The 18,560-nt window shown below is 46.5% G+C and overlaps 1 protein-coding gene across 1 annotated transcript; it reads right to left on the bottom strand.

Moving 5' to 3' along the window:
* Window positions 1-317: 317 nt before the first annotated feature.
* Window positions 318-16,226, bottom strand: LOC143961978 (putative serine/threonine-protein kinase PRKY). The gene is made up of 7 exons (XM_077471323.1): window positions 16,193-16,226; window positions 10,290-10,375; window positions 8,721-8,882; window positions 2,856-2,947; window positions 2,387-2,449; window positions 451-571; window positions 318-365 (listed from the first exon to the last, which is right to left on the bottom strand). Exons 1-7 carry the CDS (start codon window positions 16,224-16,226, stop codon window positions 318-320), a joined length of 606 nt encoding a protein of 201 aa, XP_077327449.1.
* Between the last annotated feature and the right edge of the window lie 2,334 nt (window positions 16,227-18,560).

Here is an 18,560-nt window from a genome sequence, read left to right as displayed (position 1 = left end):
ACCTTTTCGAAAAGTGTACAAAAAATCCTGCATCCCTCATTTTTGGTGCACTTTCAGAAAACGTGATAAAGACGTGCGACCAAATAGAAGTCAATAGGACAATGGCTAAAAATGCTGTAAAAATACACAGAAACCATGCATACACCCGCGCTGGGGCCAAAACGCACCACACCATGATGAACCCGGCCACAGAAAACATTTTTCCAGCTTTTTTTTGTGAAATATTTAATTGAAGAAGCATTAGATGGGAATAATGTAGTCAGGCTTTGCTGGTGGGCAGTAGGAAACCTAAGAAAACATTTCAGTTTCCTTTCTAGTCATCTCTCTGTTAGCAGAGTGTTAGTCCACATGATTAGAGAAGCTCTCTGGTAACAGATGATACACTCCCATTACTACCAATATAAAAGTGCCGATATAGCTAACAGGACTAACAGGACTAACATGACTTACCTCCGGGGCAATATATCCGGGGGTTCCTGCAAGACCTTCTCCCAGCTCTGTCGCTTCACCAAAATCCCCGATCCTGATGTGTCCGTCTCCACCGATGAACACGTTCTTTGGCTTTATATCCCTATAGAGAGAAATACATTATCAGTAATCTGTATATGTTTGAATAGGCACCACAACAGTCCTTATATCAGACATGCACCATTTTTCTTGACCCAGGGTGTCACAATGTATGGTAGTGGGTATCCTTGTGTTGCAGTGTGCTGCAATGCATTGGTGTTGGAGGAACATTGCCTTGAACATTATTTGGTAATGCATTAATATGTGTATGTTCCTTTAAAATAAATTTCATGTCCAATACACCTCTTTACTTTAAGCTGAGATCACACTGGTGCAGTATGTGCACAGTAACACAATTTATGGTATAGGTTAATGTGCGTTGTATTAAAGTGGATTCCGCTGAAAAATTTTTATTAAAAGTCAGCAGCTACAAAAATTGTAGCTGCTGACTTTTAATAATCGGACACTCACCTGTCCCACGGCCCAACGGTGCGGGCGTACGAAGCCCCGCTCCCCTTCCCCTCATCTCCAGGGCACCGGCATTCTTACTGTGCTGTGAATGGTTGGACAATCTTCTGGGACCTGTGACATGTCCCAGAAGATTGCAGGGAGGGAGGGGGGAGAGGTGAACTTCCTTCTGGTGCCACGGAAGCCCCGGGAGGAAGCGGGAGCTAGATGCCTCTAAAAAGAGAGTATCCGCCCCCCCCCAAAAAAATGACATGCCAAATGGGGCATGTCAGGGGGTCACCTGCACTTAAAGCGGAAGTTCCATTTTTGGGTGGAACTCCACTTTAAGGTAGCCCATTCATTTGAATGGGCTGCCTAACATAGGGTAGGCTGGGGTGGTATAGGGCAGGCTGGGGTGGTATAGGGCAGGCTGGGGTGGTATAGGGCAGGTTGGAGTGGTATAGGGCAGGTTAGGACTCTATGTAGTGATAGGATCAGCCAGAGTGAAGGAGGAGTGGAAAAGGCACCCACACCCCCAGCTCCGCCCTCCGACTCAGGCTGCTTTGGGAGGCATTGGAGATCCCCGAGGGACAGCTTAACCTGACGGGGGAGTGTTATAGGCAGCCTCCTCTGCACGGCTTGGTGCCCTGCTCGTGCTGCTCAGCTGCAGCTCTGCAAGTGCAAGCAATACAGTACAGTGTGTAGCAGTGGACGGCAGCCCCGGTGTCACCGGTGTCACCCCTCTGTAGCAATGCCACTGAAACATGTTATACTGGTTTTGCACTGAATAGCCCCTATCCTCCTCTTCTCTGGTCCTCTGCTGGTAACCCTGGCTCCTCCCCCTTTTGAGTGCCCTCATAGCAAGCTGCTTGCTATGGGGACGCTCATGCAGGCTCGCTTCAGAGCTGGCTGTTTGTGTCTATTGATGTACACAGCGCAGCTTGCCCCATCCCCACTGTCTCCTCACAGGTTGTGATTGTCATCAGAAGTAGGCAGTGACTTCCACTGCTGCCCCCATGGGCAGTGAGTAGAGAGAGCGAAGTGAACCCCTGCCCTTGGGAACAGCGCTGGATCGAGATGGGTCTCGGGTAATTATAAGAGAGGCTAGGGGGAGCTGCACACAGAGAATGCATTAAGATGAAAAACCGTCTGCCCTTAGAACCATTTTAATTTTGACATAGGAGACGCATGAGTATGTATTACTGTACATTGAATATGAAGACTTCAGTTTTGTTGCAGGCAATGCTTTAGAATCACAAAATTTACAAACCATTTTGTAGCTGGAAGACCTACTACCGCATAGGATATAAAGGTAAGTCATTGTTTAGGTGGTCCTCACACTACAGTTGTTGGTAAAGCTTATTGATTAAACAGATAAAATGTAAAGTAAGAACTATTTGTGGGCAGCAATAGAATAAAGAAGTGAACTTACCGATGGATAAAGCCTTTCTCGTGGAGCTGTTGGAGGCCAATGATGCATTCGGCAGCGTAGAATCTATTGAAGGATTAAGAAAAAATAATGAGTAATCTTCCAATATATATATATATGTATTCTAATAGAGAAGTAAGGAGAATGTATTTCATGTGTATGTTCAGAAATACCCCGAAGTGCTCCTAGTTCCCAATCAAAACCATTATCAAAGCGTCTCTTAGGATTTTATATGTTAGCGAATGGATCATGGGACATCTGAGAATTATTCCTCGCTGTGACTGCAGGGCTGGCTCGGTCAGTTGTTGTGTTTTCAATTGCCTGTGTTGCCCTAAGATCCCCCATTGTCTATTATAGGAGTGTATGTTCTTCTTTTGTATTGTGGTGTCATACAGGTGAAGTATTTGTTACTATGGTATGATGTAGCACGATGTGAGTCAGTGGTGCTTCCATTGCTTATGACAGTACCTACCTGATGGTGTCAATGTCAAAGCATCCCTGTTTCTTCAGGAGATGATGAAGATCTCCTCCGCTGGCGTGCTCCATGGCGATCCAAAAGCAGTTCTAAAATAGGAAAAAGTGGAGAATTTAGTCATCTGATATTTACATAGCATTAAGATTGCATTCTAAAATAGTCCAAGTCCTAGATCAAAAACTAAAACCTTTTTAGTGAATTATTCTGAGAAGATATAAATGGACATAGTTCTGGGTACTGTAGATGGTGATAATCTGTCTTAATTTGTGTTTAGAAATAGCTTCTGTAAGATACTAGATAAGGGACATAATAGCTGTACATTTATTCGTCAATTTACAAATTTTCTGTCCTCTATCACTACATTCGTTCACTGATCTCCCCTTCCTGCTAATGACACAGAAGCGAAGTGTAAAACGTCACTTCCGAATCCTGGTGTAATCCGGCACATATGGCCGGGGAAGAAGCACTCCATTAGCTATATTGAGGGCAATGAAACATCAGGGGTCTTTTCAGAGGCGGCTCTAGGCTTTGTGAGGCCTTAGGCAAACCTTAGACATGAGGCCCCACTCACTCCCATAACTGAAAAAAATATTTGAGTGATAGAAATTGCTGCAGAAAAGGCCGCAGACATGATAAAAGAGATGGTCAGAGACGGCAGACATGATACAAGAGATAATCAGAGGCCACAGACATGAGATAATCAGAGGCCGCAGACATGATACGAGAGATGGTCAGAGGCCGCAGACATGACACAAGAGATGGTCAGAGGCCGCAGACATGACACAAGAGATGGTCAGAGGCCGCAGACATGACACAAGAGATGGTCAGAGGCCGCAGACATGACACAAGAGATGGTCAGAGGCCGCAGACATGACACAAGAGATGGTCAGAGACCGCAGACATGACACAAGAGATGGTCAGAGGCCGCAGACATGACACAAGAGATGGTCAGAGGCCGCAGACATGACACAAGAGATGGTCAGAGGCCGCAGACATGACACAAGAGATGGTCAGAGGCCGCAGACATGACACAAGAGATGGTCAGAGGCCGCAGACATGACACAAGAGATGGTCAGAGGCCGCAGACATGATACAAGGGATGGTCAGAGACTGCAGACATGATACAACATAACGCCACATTGCTGCAGCACCCACCAAACACTAGAGCCACAGACAGAATTCAGACAGATAATCCCTCTATACACTACTCTGTCCTCTACTACAAGCAGGAGAAGCTGACGCATTCGCTTTGGGTGCCCTGCAGTGCATCCTGGGAGTTGTAGTCTCTGCAGAGCGCAGGCACTGGAGGGCCAAGTCCAGTGTGTGGTGTGGAGAACTACAACTCCTGCCTTGCAATGTGGTTCTGGCTTTGGGTGAAGGCTAGGATGGCGGTAGAGCTTGCTATTGCCTGCAGCTGATGAGAATTATCTAAAAAAACAAAACATGTTAATAATGTAAACATAAAGATCTGGTTCACACTCACTAATTGCTTCAAGCTCACTGATTGGTTGCTAGAGGTTACTGCACATAATTACCGCTTACCCATTGGTTGCTGTAGGTTACTGCACATCATTGCTGCTCACTGATTGGTTGCTATAGGTTACTGCTTATCATTATCACTCTGGTTGCTAGAGGTTATTGCACATTATTAATAATCACTGATTGTTTGAAAGGGGTTACAGCACATCATTACTGCTCACTGGGTGGCAGAGCAGTATTGTGGTGTGTGACGCAATTGTTGGGGTACTGTTGGTTGGATTCTGGTTCTGGCTTTGGGTGAAGGCTAGGATGGCGGTAGAGCTTGCTATTGCCTGCAGCTGATGAGAATTATCTTAAAAAAAACACGTTAATAATGTAAACATAAAGATCTGGTTCACACTCACTAATTGCTTCAAGCTCACTGATTGGTTGCTAGAGGTTACTGCACATAATTACAGCTTACCCATTGGTTGCTGTAGGTTACTGCACATCATTACTGCTCACTGATTGGTTTCTATAGGTTACTGCTTATCATTATCACTCTGGTTGCTAGAGGTTATTGCACATTATTAATAATCACTGATTGTTTGAAAGGGGTTACAGCACATCATTACTGCTCACTGGGTGGCAGAGCAGTATTGTGGTGTGTGACGCAATTGTTGGGGTACTGTTGGTTGGATGGCAGGATACAGGATACAGTTTAGGTTGATGGTGGCAGCATTGGGGTGAGAGGCTGAGATATCTCCCATATAATGATAGGGGGTAGGGTGATAGGATGCCAGAGGTGGGGTACAAGAGGGATGTGGATGATAATGGCAGGAGGCAGGGTTGTAAGATGTTAGAGGTGGGGTACAGGGTAATGATGACAGGGGGTGGGGTGGTAGGATTTCAGCAGAGGGGGAGGATAATGATAGTGGGGAACAGGGGGGATGAAGATGAGGATGATGATGGGGATAGATTGTTGGATGCTAGAGGTGGGGTACACGGGGGTGATGGGGATGTTGATGACAGGGGGCAGGGTGGTTGGATGTCAGAAGTAGGGTGTGGGGATGATGATGATGATGATTATAGTAGGTGAGGTGGTAGGAAGCTGGAAGAGGGGTACAGGGGGGTGACGATGACAGGGGGTGGGGTGGAAAGAAGCTAGCAGAGGGGTACTGGGGGAGGTTAAAAATGATAGGGGGTGGGGTGATAGGATGTCAGAGATCGGGTACAGGGGGATGAAGATGAGAGGTGGTGGAGTGGTAGAAAGCTGGCAGGGGGGTACAGGGGGTGAAGATGACAAGGGTGGAGTGGTAGGAAGCTGGCAGAGGGGTGCAGGGGGGATGAAGATGACAGGGGGTGGTAGGAACCTGACAGAAGGGTGCAAGGGGGAGGAAGAGGACAGGGGATGGGGTGGTAGGAAACTGGTAGAGGATTGCAGGGGGGATGAAGATGACAGAGGCTGAGATGGTAGGAAGCTGGCAGAGGGGATGAAGATGACAGGGCATGGGGATGTAGGAAGCTGACAGAGGGGATGTAGATGACAGGGGGTTGGGTGGTAGGAACCTGGCAGAGGGGTGCAGGGGGATGAAGATGACAGGGGGTGAGTGATAGGATTTCAAAGATGGGGTACAGGGGGATGAAGATGAGAGAGGTTGGAGTGGTAGGAAGCTGGCAGAGGGGTACAGGGGGTGAAGATGACAGGGGTTGGAGTAGGAAGCTGGCAGTGGGGTGCAGAGGGGATGAAGATGACAGAAGCTGGCAGAAGGATGCTGAGGCGATGAAGATGACAGGGGTTGGTAGGGACCTGGCAGAAGGGTGCAAGGGGGAGGAAGAGGACAGGAGATGGGGTGGTAGGAAACTGGTAGAGGAGTGCAGGGGGGATGAAGATGACAGAGGCTGGAATGGTAGGAAGCTGGCAGAGGGGATGAAGATGACAGGTGGTAGGGTGGTAAGAAGCTGGCAGAGGGGATGAAGATGACAGGGCATGGGGATGTAGGAAGCTGACAGAGGGGATGAAGATGACAGGGGGTTGAGTGGAAGGAAGCTAGCAGAAGCTAGCAGGGGTGCAGGGGGATGAAGATGACAGGGGGTGAGTTATAGGATTTCAAAGATGGGGTACAGGGGGATGAAGATGAGAGAGGTTGGAGTGGTAGGAAGCTGGCAGAGGGGTACAGGGGGTGAAGATGACAGGGGGTGGAGTAGGAAGCTGGCAGTGGGGTGCAGAGGGGACGAAGATGACAGAAGCTGGCAGAAGGATGCTGAGGCGATGAAGACGACAGGGGTTGGTAGGAACCTGGCAGAGGGGTGCAAGGGGGATGAAGATGACAGGGGTGGGCTGGTCGGAAGCTTGCATAGGAGTGCAGGGTGGATGAAGATGACGGGGTGGGGATGTAGGAAGCTGGCAGAGGGGATGAAGATGACAGGGGGGTGGGGTGGTAGGAACCTTGCAGAGGGGTGCAGGGGGATGAAGATAACGGGGTGGGGTGGTAGGAAGCTGGCAGAGGAGTGCGGGGGGATGAAGATGACAGGGGTGGGGGATGTAGGAAGCTGGCAGAGGGGATGAAGATGACAGGGAGTGGGGTGGTAGGAAACTGCCAGGGGGGTGCAGGGGTGATGAAGATGACAGGGGGGAGGTGGCAGGAAGCTGGCAGAGGGGTGCAGGGGGAATGAAGATGACAGGGGTGGGGTGGTAGGAAGCTGGCAAAGGGGTACACGGGGGTGAAGATGACAGGGGGTGGGGATGTAGGAAGCTGGCAGAAGGAATGAAGATGACAGGGGGTGGTAGGAAGCTGGCAGAGGGAATGAAGATGACAGGGGGTGGGGTGGGTGGAAGGAACCTGGCAGAGGGGTGCAGAGGGCTGAAGATGACAAGGGGTATGGATGTAGGAAGCTGGCAGAGGAGTGCAGGGGGGATGATAAGAAGTATGATGATAGTATGCCAGGCCCAGGAACAGGATAATGATGACAGGGGTCAGTAGGTGGCATCATATGCTGAACGGCAAACATATCATCAGTGTACTGCTCTGTGTCTGAGTGAGGTCGCAGGTGGCCGGCAGCGGTGATATTCTGGGCGCCGGTCATGGGATGCTGTTTGTGTCCGGTAGTGTCGTGCAGTACCTTGAGATCTGGATGATCGGCAGGCGCCAGCTCCATTATGGATTTGATCAGGGAGCTGCTCAGCCGCTGCGGGCATTATCAGAGCTCTCTCTGCAAGTGCACATGGTAGGAGAAGGATATCCTCAGAGCGCGGAAGAAGGGGAGGAGCCAGAGGAGGGGACTACATGCAGCCACTCGGGATCATGACTCATGAGCTCTCGGGCAGTTCTCAAGTGGCCGGGGAAAACCTGGTTGCGCATATGGCAGGCTTTTGCCCCGCATTAAAGTCTCTGAGGACGCTGACCAGGGGACATTCACTCCCACACACAGTAGGCAAATTAGGTCGGCCGCGAGGCCCCTGGGAGTGGGAGGCCTTAGGCGACCGCCTAATTTGCCTAATTAGAGAGCCGCCTCTGGGTCTTTTAGAGAACCTGTCACCAAAAAGTCCCCTATGTGATATGAAAAGTTTAGTAAAAATAATGTAAGTTACACCCAAACACTTAACCCCCCCCCCCCCCCAAATTTGAGCCCCACCTCCACATGCATGCACGTATAAACATAAATGCCTGCGTTCGGGCACCTATGCACAAAATCGTTGACTTCTCTACAGACGTGACTTACTGCTGTGCACACCGGAGTGAGAGCAATGATTCTAGGCCTATTGTTCCGAGTTAACGCTAAATTGATGATCTGTAGGGGCCTTTAAAGCGCCCCTATGTAAAATATAAGGTTCTGAATTCTATCGTCGTGTCAAGGCTGCATGAGATTTTAAGGCTTGACATGCTGGGTTGCCTTTATGTGCCCTAAAATTTACCTTTTGTGCATTTTTACTGAACTTTTGTGTTTGACTACCACTATTTTATTCTGTGCTTTAAGAATATATATCTTATTTTGGTGATTTTACGTAATCTTTAGTACTTAAATGATTTTTTAAACGTGTGCAAATAATGCAAACACGCCTCTGGCTGCAAAAGCATTAATTGGCAGGCATCGGTCAGTTGTGCGGTTGGCGCCTTCATCCCCGCTGACCGCTGTGCAAGCAGAACTCTTGTGGCTCAGCAGCTAGTTGTTAATTGTTAATCAGAGTGGGTGAAGTGTTGGTTCTCTACAGCACTAGGTACTGCCAACCAATTTAATCTGTTTTTGACATTTTTACTGAAAGTAAGAGATGGTCAGTCCCACCGATAGTGACAGTGAGGATACAGGTAACGTCTGGTTGGTTTCCTATTTCACATCTATCAAACAATGCAATGACCAATTTTAAAATCTCTGACTCATCAGGAAGAAGATTTGTAGACATACCTCCGACTCCCAACTCTGGTAGCTTTGGATGAGGAAGGGACAGCCGACCACTGCTTCAAGGACCTTCTTCTCCTTGTAGATCTTTCTCTTTTGAAGTTCGGAAATCCTGATGATTTTAAGGGCCACGTTCCTCTTCGTTACTCTATCCTTCACCAGATCCACCTACATTGGACAGAGAAGAACAGAGGTATTATACAATGTGAAATATAGTTCCCTATGTCATGGTTAAGTAGAAGATAATACATGGAGGTAAATACACGAATGATGCTACTATGTTAGAATAGAAGTATGAGTATTTCCTTGTAAGTATAATGCCGTGTACAAACGACCGGACTTTTCGAGGGACTAGGTCCGACAGACTTTCGACGGAGTTCTGATGGAGTTCTGACAGAGTTCTGACGGACTTTACGAATGAACGGACTTGGCCACACACAATCACACCAAAGTCTGATGGATTTGAACGTGATGACGTACGACCGGACTAGAATAAGGAAGTTCATAGCCAGTAGCCAATAGCTGCCCTAGCGTCGGTTTTTGTCCGTCGGACTAGCACACACACGAGCGGACTTCTCGGTAGGAACTAGGTCCGGCGGAGTTCCGGTGGAAAAATTTGAAACATGTTCCATTTCTAAAGTCTGTCGGATTTTTACAAATCTAAAGTCCGCTGCAGCCCACACACGATCGAATGGTCTGCCGGAATTGTTCCGTCGGACCTTTGATGTCGAAAAGTCTGCTCGTGTGTACGGGGCATAACAGTGATATATCCAATGCATAATATATATATATATATATATAATTGTTACATATCTGGGTGCGGATCCCCCACTTACAAGAGGGTCCCCAGAGTCCCCCTCATAACATCAGGGTCCCCAGAGAGCCCCTCCATAGATCAGGGTCCCCAGAGAGTGCCTCCTTACATCAGGGTTCCCAGAGAGCACCCCTTACATCAGGGTCCCCAGAGAGCCCCCTCCCCTTACTTCAGTGTCCCCAGAGGGCCCCTTCCTTACATTAGGGTCACAAGAGAGCCCCCCCTTACATTAGTGTCCTCAGAGAGCCCCCCTTACATTAGTGTCCCCAGAGAGCCCCCCCTTATATTAGTGTCCCCAGAGAGCCCTCCCCCTTACATCAGTGTCCCCAGAGAGCCCCCCCTTACATCAGTGTCCCCAGAGAGCCCTCCCTTACATTAGTGTCCCCAGAGAGCCCCTTCTTCAATGAGGGTCCCCAGAGAGCCCCTCCTTACATCAGGGTTCCCAGAGCGACCCTCCTTACATAAGGGTTCCCAGAGAGACCCTCCTTACATCAGGGTTCCCAGAGAGCCCCTCCTTAAATGAGGGTCCCCAGAGAGCCCCCTCCTTCATCTGTGTTTCACAGAGCAAAACAGAGGAAGGTTATAACACACAGCAGCAACCAATCAGATTTTATCTTTCACCAGCAGTGAGTACAATGTTTAGGATAACTGCAGATTAGTTGCTTCTGGGCTATTACACTGTCCACACAGCTCTTCATGTTAGACACCAATATATAGATATTTATCAAAATATATCAATAAAGACAAAATATAAAACTTACACTTCCAAAGCTTCCTTTTCCCAGATGTTTTCGGTGTTTGAAGCGCTTCTCCAGGGGTATCTCCCGTCTTTTGTCCTGATGGTCTCCTATTGAATAGAGAATAAAGATTATATGGTTGAGCTATGTGAATGCTATTATGAGTACCAAATAAATAACAAAACTCAATCCGCACAATCAAAACCCAATATACCCAGAATCAGATAAGACTAGAAGGTTATCTCACTACTCCCCCACAGTTCTTCTGCCAATGGAACTTCTTCAGCAGGGGACCTGAAGAAGAAGTCCAGTTGGTGGATGTAATATCTACCACTGATATCTACCACTGATGATGTCATCACGCTTTATGCACCAGAGTTGAGGACACATTGCGGTAAGCAGTCTGTCAGTCTGTGAAGACCATTACTTTAACCCCTTCTGGAGAATGCGCTGTTTTGGCCCCCCATTACTACTGAGATCATTACCCCGAGGTGAGCAGATTAAAGTGTCACGGGGTGGAATGTTTTTGGCATAAAAAAACAGAAACTCGCAGTGCTTCACCTTAAAGCCGAAAACTTTTTTCCCTTGTCGTGGGGCTGTGCCCACACTACAGGGATTAATTGCTTTTTTTCTCTGGGGGATTGGGGAATACAGATATACTGATCCCCCAATCCTCCCCACACAAGACCCTGCGGCTTCTGCACCCCCTGCAGTCTAGTGGTCTTGTGTGGTGGGCTGTTTCTGATGTCATGAAGCCCATAACCCTGCTCTGTATTTAACCATTTTCTAACCGCCTCACACAGATATACTGCGGCAGAAGAGCACATACAGGCAGATTAACATATCTGTATGTTGCCCTTTGAGAGGTGGCTTGTGGGCACGCCCGCCGGGAGCTCCGAAACTGTGACCGCGGGTCCCACGGACTCGATGTCTGTGGGGATACACATGATCATCTCACGGTGAGGAAGATCTGGGAGATGCTAATGTAAACAAGCATCTCCCCGTTCTGCCTAGTGACACTGTCACTGATCAGCTCTCCCTGTAATTGGGAGTGGTGATCAGTGACGTGTCTTGTCACACACAGCCCCTCCCCCCACAGTTAGAATCACTCCCTAGGACACACTTAACCCCTGCAGTGCCACCTAGTAGTTAATCCCTTCACTGTCAAATTTTTACAGTAACCAATGCAATTTTTTAGCATCGATCGCTGTATTAATGCCAATGGTCCCAAAAATGTGTAAAAATTGTCCGATGTGTTCGCCATAATGTCGCAGTCACAATAAAAATCACTGATCGCCGCCATTACTATTAAAAAAAAAATTATCAATAAAAATGGCATAAAACTATCCCCTATTTTGTAGATGCTATAACTTTTGCGCAAACCAATCAATAAACGCTTATTGCGATTTTTTTGTTACCAAAAATATGTAGAAGAATACGTATCAGCCTAAACTGAGGAAAAAAATGTTTTTTTATATATTTTTTGGGGATATTTATTATAGCAAAAAGTATAAAATAATGAGTTTTTTTCAAAATTATCGCTATTTTTTATTAATAGCGCAAAAAATAAAAAACACAGGGGTATACCACCAAAAGAAAGCTCTATTTGTGGTAAAAAAAGGACGTCAATTTTGTTTGGGAGCCACGTTGCACAACCACGCAATTGTCAGTTAAAGTCGCAGTCCCGAGTCGCAAAAAGTGCTCTGGTCAGGAAGGGGGTAAAATCTTCAGGGGATGAAGTGGTTAAGGACATCAGGAACAGTCCGCTGCTGAATCATGGAGGAGGGATGTGCGCCGGTAGAATGGAGGATCGGGTGAGTATTGGCTTTCTAATCTCCTGGATAAAACAAACAGTTAACCCTTGCAGTGCGGGCTCAGCCTCAGCCTCACTTCAATGGAAATTATTATTTTTTTCTCCAGAGTTGGGCTTTAACCCCCCTAGCGGTAATCCCGAGTCTGGCTCGGGTTGGGATTTTAATTACAGGAGCGGTAACCCCGAGCCAGACTCGGGATGGCTTCGCTCGATGCAGGGGAGGACACAGGGAGAGTTACTCACCTTGTCCCCTGGATCCAGCGATGTCCGCCGCGCTGTGTGATCGAGCCGTCCTGCTCTCGATTCACAGTGCCGAATGCCGCCGAGCTCCGTTCCTTGTGACGTTACGGCGCACGGGAGCGGAGAACGGCGGCAAATTCAAAAAAGTAAAAGTACACAAAACACACACAGCACTGTAATCTTACAGATTACAGTGCTGTATTAAAAAATACACACCCCCTTTGTCCCTAGTGGTCTGTGCAGTGCCCTGCATGCACTTTTATATTATAAATACATTTTTTTTCTGCCTGAAATTTGGAGATTGTCCATAGCAACCAAAAACTGTCCCTTTTTCAGTGTTTTAGGATTTGATTACATTATTGAATATTTTTTATTATTCTTTATTATATTATAAACTTTATCATACCCGGGATGTCTGCTAGACTCTGGTTTGAACAGATTTAAGAGCGTTATTCCTAAGAATTACAGGACTACAAAATAAAACGCCAGATTTCCATGCAAAATAATTGTACCGCTTTCAGCACCTTATTCCAGACTGAATCATACCGCCAGGGAGGTTAAAGATCTCTTCATCCACAATTTAAAATAATCTGCTTACATTCTCACGGTGCAAATGCTGCACCAACGTGCAAACTAGGTCCGGGCAGACTAGGTCCGATGGAATCAGTCCGTCGGACAATCCGATCATGTGTGGGCTAATCCGATTGTTTTTCATTTAACTTAATGTGATTGTAGCCGTATTAGTGCAATTGTGACAGAGAAAATTGAGTACTGTCCGTGATACTTTTTTTATTTGCACTAACATACAATTTTTCAGGACAAGCTTTCGGGTATGTCCCCTTCTTCAAGGTCCATCAGTAATCAGTACTGCTTGGACCTTGAAGAAGGGGACATACCCGAAAGCTTGTCCTGAAAAATTGTATGTTAGTGCAAATAAAAAAAGTATCACGGACAGTACTCAATTTTCTCTTTTTCATTTAAAAAATCTGATGGACCTAAAATTAGAACATGTTTCAAATTTGTCCGACTGACTCAATTTCTGTCTGGAAAACCGTTCGTCTGTCTGCTGGTCTGACGGACCAATACGACATCAGGGAAGCTATTGGCTACTGGATATTGAACTTCCTTTTTTAGTCCCGTCTTACGTCATCACTTTCAAAACGAACTGACTGTGTGTGGGCAAGTCCGTTTGTTCGGAAGTCCGTCGGAACTCCGCCAAAAGTCCGTTGGACCTTTTCTGCCGGAAAGTCCGGTCGTGTGTACGCAGCATGATACTTATGCCATATTTTTTATTTCCAGCTTGCTGCGATGCATATTGCACTTCCGAGTTCCGCCATGCCTGATGACCTCATCCAATAATCCTCACTCCTAAGTGGGGCTTGTTGGATGACATCATCACGCGTGGCAGAATCCGCAAGTGTGGTATCCATTGCAGAACTGAAAACTGGCATATATATTACAGATTGTGGATTTTGCATGTTTGGTGCAACATTTGCACTGTGAAAATGTTGAGTGGATTACGCGGGAAAATAAAAGAGCTTTCAGGTGAAGCACTATGAATTTCTATTTTTTTTTTTTTTGTCATCACTCGGAGGAGGAGAGGAGTACAGGAAGCCGTGGAGTGAGCAATCCATTTAAAGTGGTTGTACACCCGCACATTAAAAAAAAGAAAAAAAAAATACTACAAGGCAAAGGCATAATGAGCTAGTATGCAGCGCATACTAGCTTGTTAAAAAATACTGACCTCAGAACGAAGCCCCCGTATTGGAGCCTGGTCCACGTTGAGGGAGCTGACGTCTTGCCCTCGGCGTGTCTTCCGGGTTTGTGGCTCTTGTGCTGTGAGTGGCTGGAGCCGCAATGACGTCACCTCTGCGCATGTGCGTAGGAGTTTTCTTCCTGGCAAGGTCCGGCATTTAGAGCGCATGCGCCTCTGACGTCAGCATGCAAAGGGAATATCTCCTAAACCGTATAGGTTTAGGAGATATTAATTTTACCTACAGGTAAGCCTTATTATAGGATTACCTGTGGGTAAAAATATTCCCCTGCGTCTTCTTATCCTCCTTGGCGGCCAATACAATCGCTTCTCCTCTCGGCCATTCGGGTCTCAGGACCCACTTCCTGATTGGCCAAGAGGAGAATCAGGAAGATAATAGCAAATATTAATTCACTATTGTCACACTATTGGGTGGGCTCATGAAGCAGTGCTCAGCGCCCGAGCCCACCTTTTTTTTAAGCCAATTAGAGCCTCTGGCTCTAATCACGTGCTTCTTAAAAAAAAAAAAAAAAACATTGGAACCCATGCGTTTAGCTCCCTGCTTGAGGATTAGGGTCCGGAAAATGGATTAGGGGGGCGGCACCCCATATGGATGGGCTGCCACTGGCTTGCACCATGTTTTACAATGCAACACACTAAAGCATGGTAGGGCATTACCATACATTGGTGGTGTGTTTCGTTGCAGGGGTGTTGTGCTGCCATTCAGTATGATGCCACAGCACACCAACGTGCACAACGTGCATTGCTGCAATACAATAGTGTGAATGCATTGCTGCAATGGTACTACATTTAGCAATAGTGTCAATGGGTCCCTACTCTTGGTTAAAGGGATTGTAAACCCTCTTGTTTTTTCACCTTAATGCATTCTTTGCATTAAGGTGAAAAAACTTCTGACACTGACCGGACCCCAGCCCCGCATTTTACTCACCTGAGCCCTTCGATCCCTCGGCAGAGACGTGCTCTTCCTCTCTGCCCGGGGTTCTCGGCTCTTGATTGGATAGATTGATAGCAGCAAAGCCTTTGGCTCCCACTGCTGTCAATCAAATCCAATGATGCAGGTGCCAGGATTTGGGGGGCCGAGTTAGGCATTCGTGTCTATAAACGCAAATGCTGGACTCGGGAGCGCGCCCGCAAGGTAACCCTCCACCCCCCGGGAGAGTGATCTCCCAGGGCTTTTACTGATGTGTGGTGGAGCCACGAGAGCCGCCGGGGGACCACCGAAGATGGTGATCAGGGCCACACTATGCAAAATGAACTGCCATACTACTGCCCGATAGAGGTTTTCATACTACTACCCAATAGAGATTTCCATATTACTGCCTGATAGCGGTTTCCATACTACTGCCCAATAGAGATTTCCATACTACTGCCCAATAGAGATTTCCATACTACTGCCCGACAGAGATTTCCATCTACTGCCCGATAGAGAGCAGCAGGCTGTGTCTGTGACCTGCCATCTGCCTACTCAGTGGAGAAGTCTCCCCGCTGAGAAGACGGATCTGATTGGATGAATTCTGCCCCATCTGAAAGGTGCCATACACTTTATCTGTCTTCTGTGTGTTAGAATTGATATTGATTTAAATGAGTGTGTTCTGCACCGTATCCTGGTATGGTGGGTTTGACTTAACAATGAATTTGAGTATGTTCCCTTTCAGTGTGAAAATTCACTTTGTAAGAAATACACAATCACGTGCAAGGAAAAGAAAAGAAATATATTGTACAATGTTTTGATGATTGAAGTCACACTTTTACCTCATTCACAAAGTTAATTAAAATTTCACTTAGCAAAGTGAATTTTCACTTATTTTAGTGAATGAGGTGACGTTGTGCTGACTTCAACTGGCCAATAGTGTACAAGCAGAAATCCTGTTTCTCCTTGCACATGATAGGGTATTCTTTGTAAACTCTTTTTAGGGCGGGCCTTTCTCTTTTTCATGAATTGAAAAAGGGGTGGCCCCTCTCATTGCCACGCCCCCTCTGAGTCCTGCAGTGTGTGACGTCATCCTCCTGAGTTTCGGACCGCCGTAACAGTCCCTGCTACACTCTGCCACAGTCACAGGAGTACACTCCAGCTTCAGTGCTTGTGCCTCACACACTTACCTGTCAAGCTCCACAGCAGCTGAACCTTCTCCATTACATCAGATGCCGACAGAAATCCAGACGGGAGGGATGGACACCACAGAGGCTGCTTGATATGCTTACCATTTCTTCTGCTTCAGTGAATGCATATAGTACGTGTTTTTATTTTATATATTTCTTTAAAAATCTATAACTGTATATCTAATTGGTGGCACCCTCTCTTTTTCTTCTTTCTTACATGTATTGGACAGCGGGATGTACCCAAGGTCATAGATGTGCTGCAGGTGAAGAAGTGCTCATATATGCAACATCATAATCATATGGACTCTTGGGGTTGGTTCACACAAACCTCTGCATTGCAGTGCAGCGACTGGTCCAGCTGAGCTCAGCGGATCGCAGTGTTAACTTTTCTTTTTTTAATTGAACTTTATTGAGATGTCATCTCATAAAATTCAATTGCTGGCTATGTGGAGCGAGACAGTGAATTGCCTCTCACTGCACTGCACTGATAAAAAGTACTGCATTGTGACCGCACACCACTGCAATGCACATAAGAGACAAGGCATAAGGCTGGATTCACACTTATGCATTTATAGTGCTTTTTGCATTTTGTAGATTTGCACTACAGTCCATTTCACATGATTTCCTATGGAACACGTTCTGTAGTGTAAATCTACAAAATGCAAAAAGCACTAAAACTGCATAGGTGTGAATCCAACCCAAGTGAGACTTTGCTGGAATAGCTGCCCATTCGCAATGCAGTCCCACTGTATTTGGTGTGAATTTACATTTAGGCTTGGTTCACACATGAGCCGCATCCGTCGCACAGCAGGGGTCCGGTGCGTGCTGGTTCACCGCTTCAGGTCCGATTTCAGCCCGAATTTTAGGCTGAATTTGGCCCTGAAACGAACCAAAAAAGCACACGTTTTTCCAGCAAAACGCACCAGACCTGCTGCAAAGTTATTTGAACCGGCTTCATAGAGAGCCAGTCACATTCTCCTGCTATGCGAATTGGATGCAAAGAAAGCCGCATCCAATTTGCATAGGTGTGAACACAGTCTTAAAGTAAAACTATAAGCAGAACTTTTTTTTTTGGATAGAGTAAGGAAGGGTTATAGCCCCTGTCAGATTTTTTTTACATTCTGTGCCCCATTGCAGAGATTTCCATTCGTGTCCTGTCTGATAACCAAACAGCAAGTGAAAGGAAATCTCTGTAAATTAGGGGAATTCCTTGGGGGACTCCGAGGTCACTATAACTAGTGTCTCAATTGAAAAAAATTCCCCATTACTTTTTTGAGGAAAACCCAAAATTTGTGATTTTCTTTACTTTCAATGATAATTGTAAATAGGACAAATAGAGTGAATCTCCTCTCCCCACTCTATCCAAAACAAAAAAAGTTTTGCAATTTTTTTCGTCTCAATGTATCATACATGTGAGGGGTGGCCTTTCTGTTTTTGCACCATTTTTTGTTTTATTTAATTTTTTTCTTTAAATTACACAGGTGGGTTCATTTAAAAGACAGTCACAGCTCTCTGCTCCCTCCTTGGTCACTGGAGCACTGAGCTGTGGAGGGGCAGGGGTAGCCGGCTCTCATCGGCTCGCATAGAGGCTAAGCCAGGTGTTGCTCCAGGCAGATGGCGGATCCAGACTCCATTGTCGGGATGACGGGTGCCTCGACTGACATCCATGACATCAGCAGAGAGCAAACGTCAACCCGCTCTCTGCTGAAAACTGGTCACAGAAGTGCAAAATTTATTGCAATCATGTGATCCATAGGAGAAGTACAGCCGAACGAGGCTATAATTCTCCTTTAATGTACATTTTTTACCGGTTGGAAAACGTATATACTTTTACTTGACCTTACAACTATTTTAGGCTGGGTTCACACTAGAGCACGGAGCCGCTCACAGCAGGGGGTCCGGTGTGTCCACATTCACCAGTTCAGGTCCGATTTCAGCCCGAATTTTTGGCTGAATTTGGACCTGAAACGGACCAAAGGACACACAATTCACACCGGAGCGACTCCGGAGATGTGTGAACCGGCTCCATTTAGAGTCAGTCACAATCCTGCTATGTGAATTGGATGCGTGGAAACCCTAATCCAATTCGCATCAGTGTGAACCAAAGCCTAAATAAATGGTGGAATGCAATAAACATTTCCCTTTTTCTTTCTACCCTGTATGTATCTGTTTGGTTCATGGAGAGATTTAAAAAGGAGAACTCTAGAGGAAAAGTTCTTGTGACTCAGTTATTAAGTTAAATGCTAAGTTCACCTTTGGGGAAAAATAATAAATGCACAAATTTATGAAGAAAATAAAATATGTGTTTTATTGTTTTTTACCCCAAGGAGCCTGCAAAGCATTGCACCCGCGATCAGTGACTAGAGAA

This window comes from Lithobates pipiens, unplaced genomic scaffold (assembly GCF_037356315.1).
Source record: "Lithobates pipiens isolate NorthernLeopardFrog02 unplaced genomic scaffold, aLitPip1_a1.2 Scaffold_8, whole genome shotgun sequence".
NCBI classification, from domain to species: Eukaryota; Metazoa; Chordata; class Amphibia; order Anura; family Ranidae; genus Lithobates; species Lithobates pipiens.
Note: the sequence above shows the minus strand (reverse complement) of the source record. Positions and strands in the feature narration are given on the sequence as shown.

What these genes read in the sequence shown, in the direction of transcription:
- LOC143961978 (XM_077471323.1), bottom strand. Translation starts at nt 16,226, where the DNA reads ATGGAGAAGGTTCAGCTGCTGTGGAGCTTGACAG. An exon ending in GCTGCTGTGGAGCTTGACAG is followed by an intron (nt 10,376 to 16,192) that starts GTAAGTGTGTGA and finishes TCTATTCAATAG; the next exon opens with GAGACCATCAGGACAAAAGA. An exon ending in CCGGATATATTGCCCCGGAG is followed by an intron (nt 366 to 450) that starts GTAAGTCATGTT and finishes ATCTGTTACCAG; the next exon opens with AGAGCTTCTCTAATCATGTG.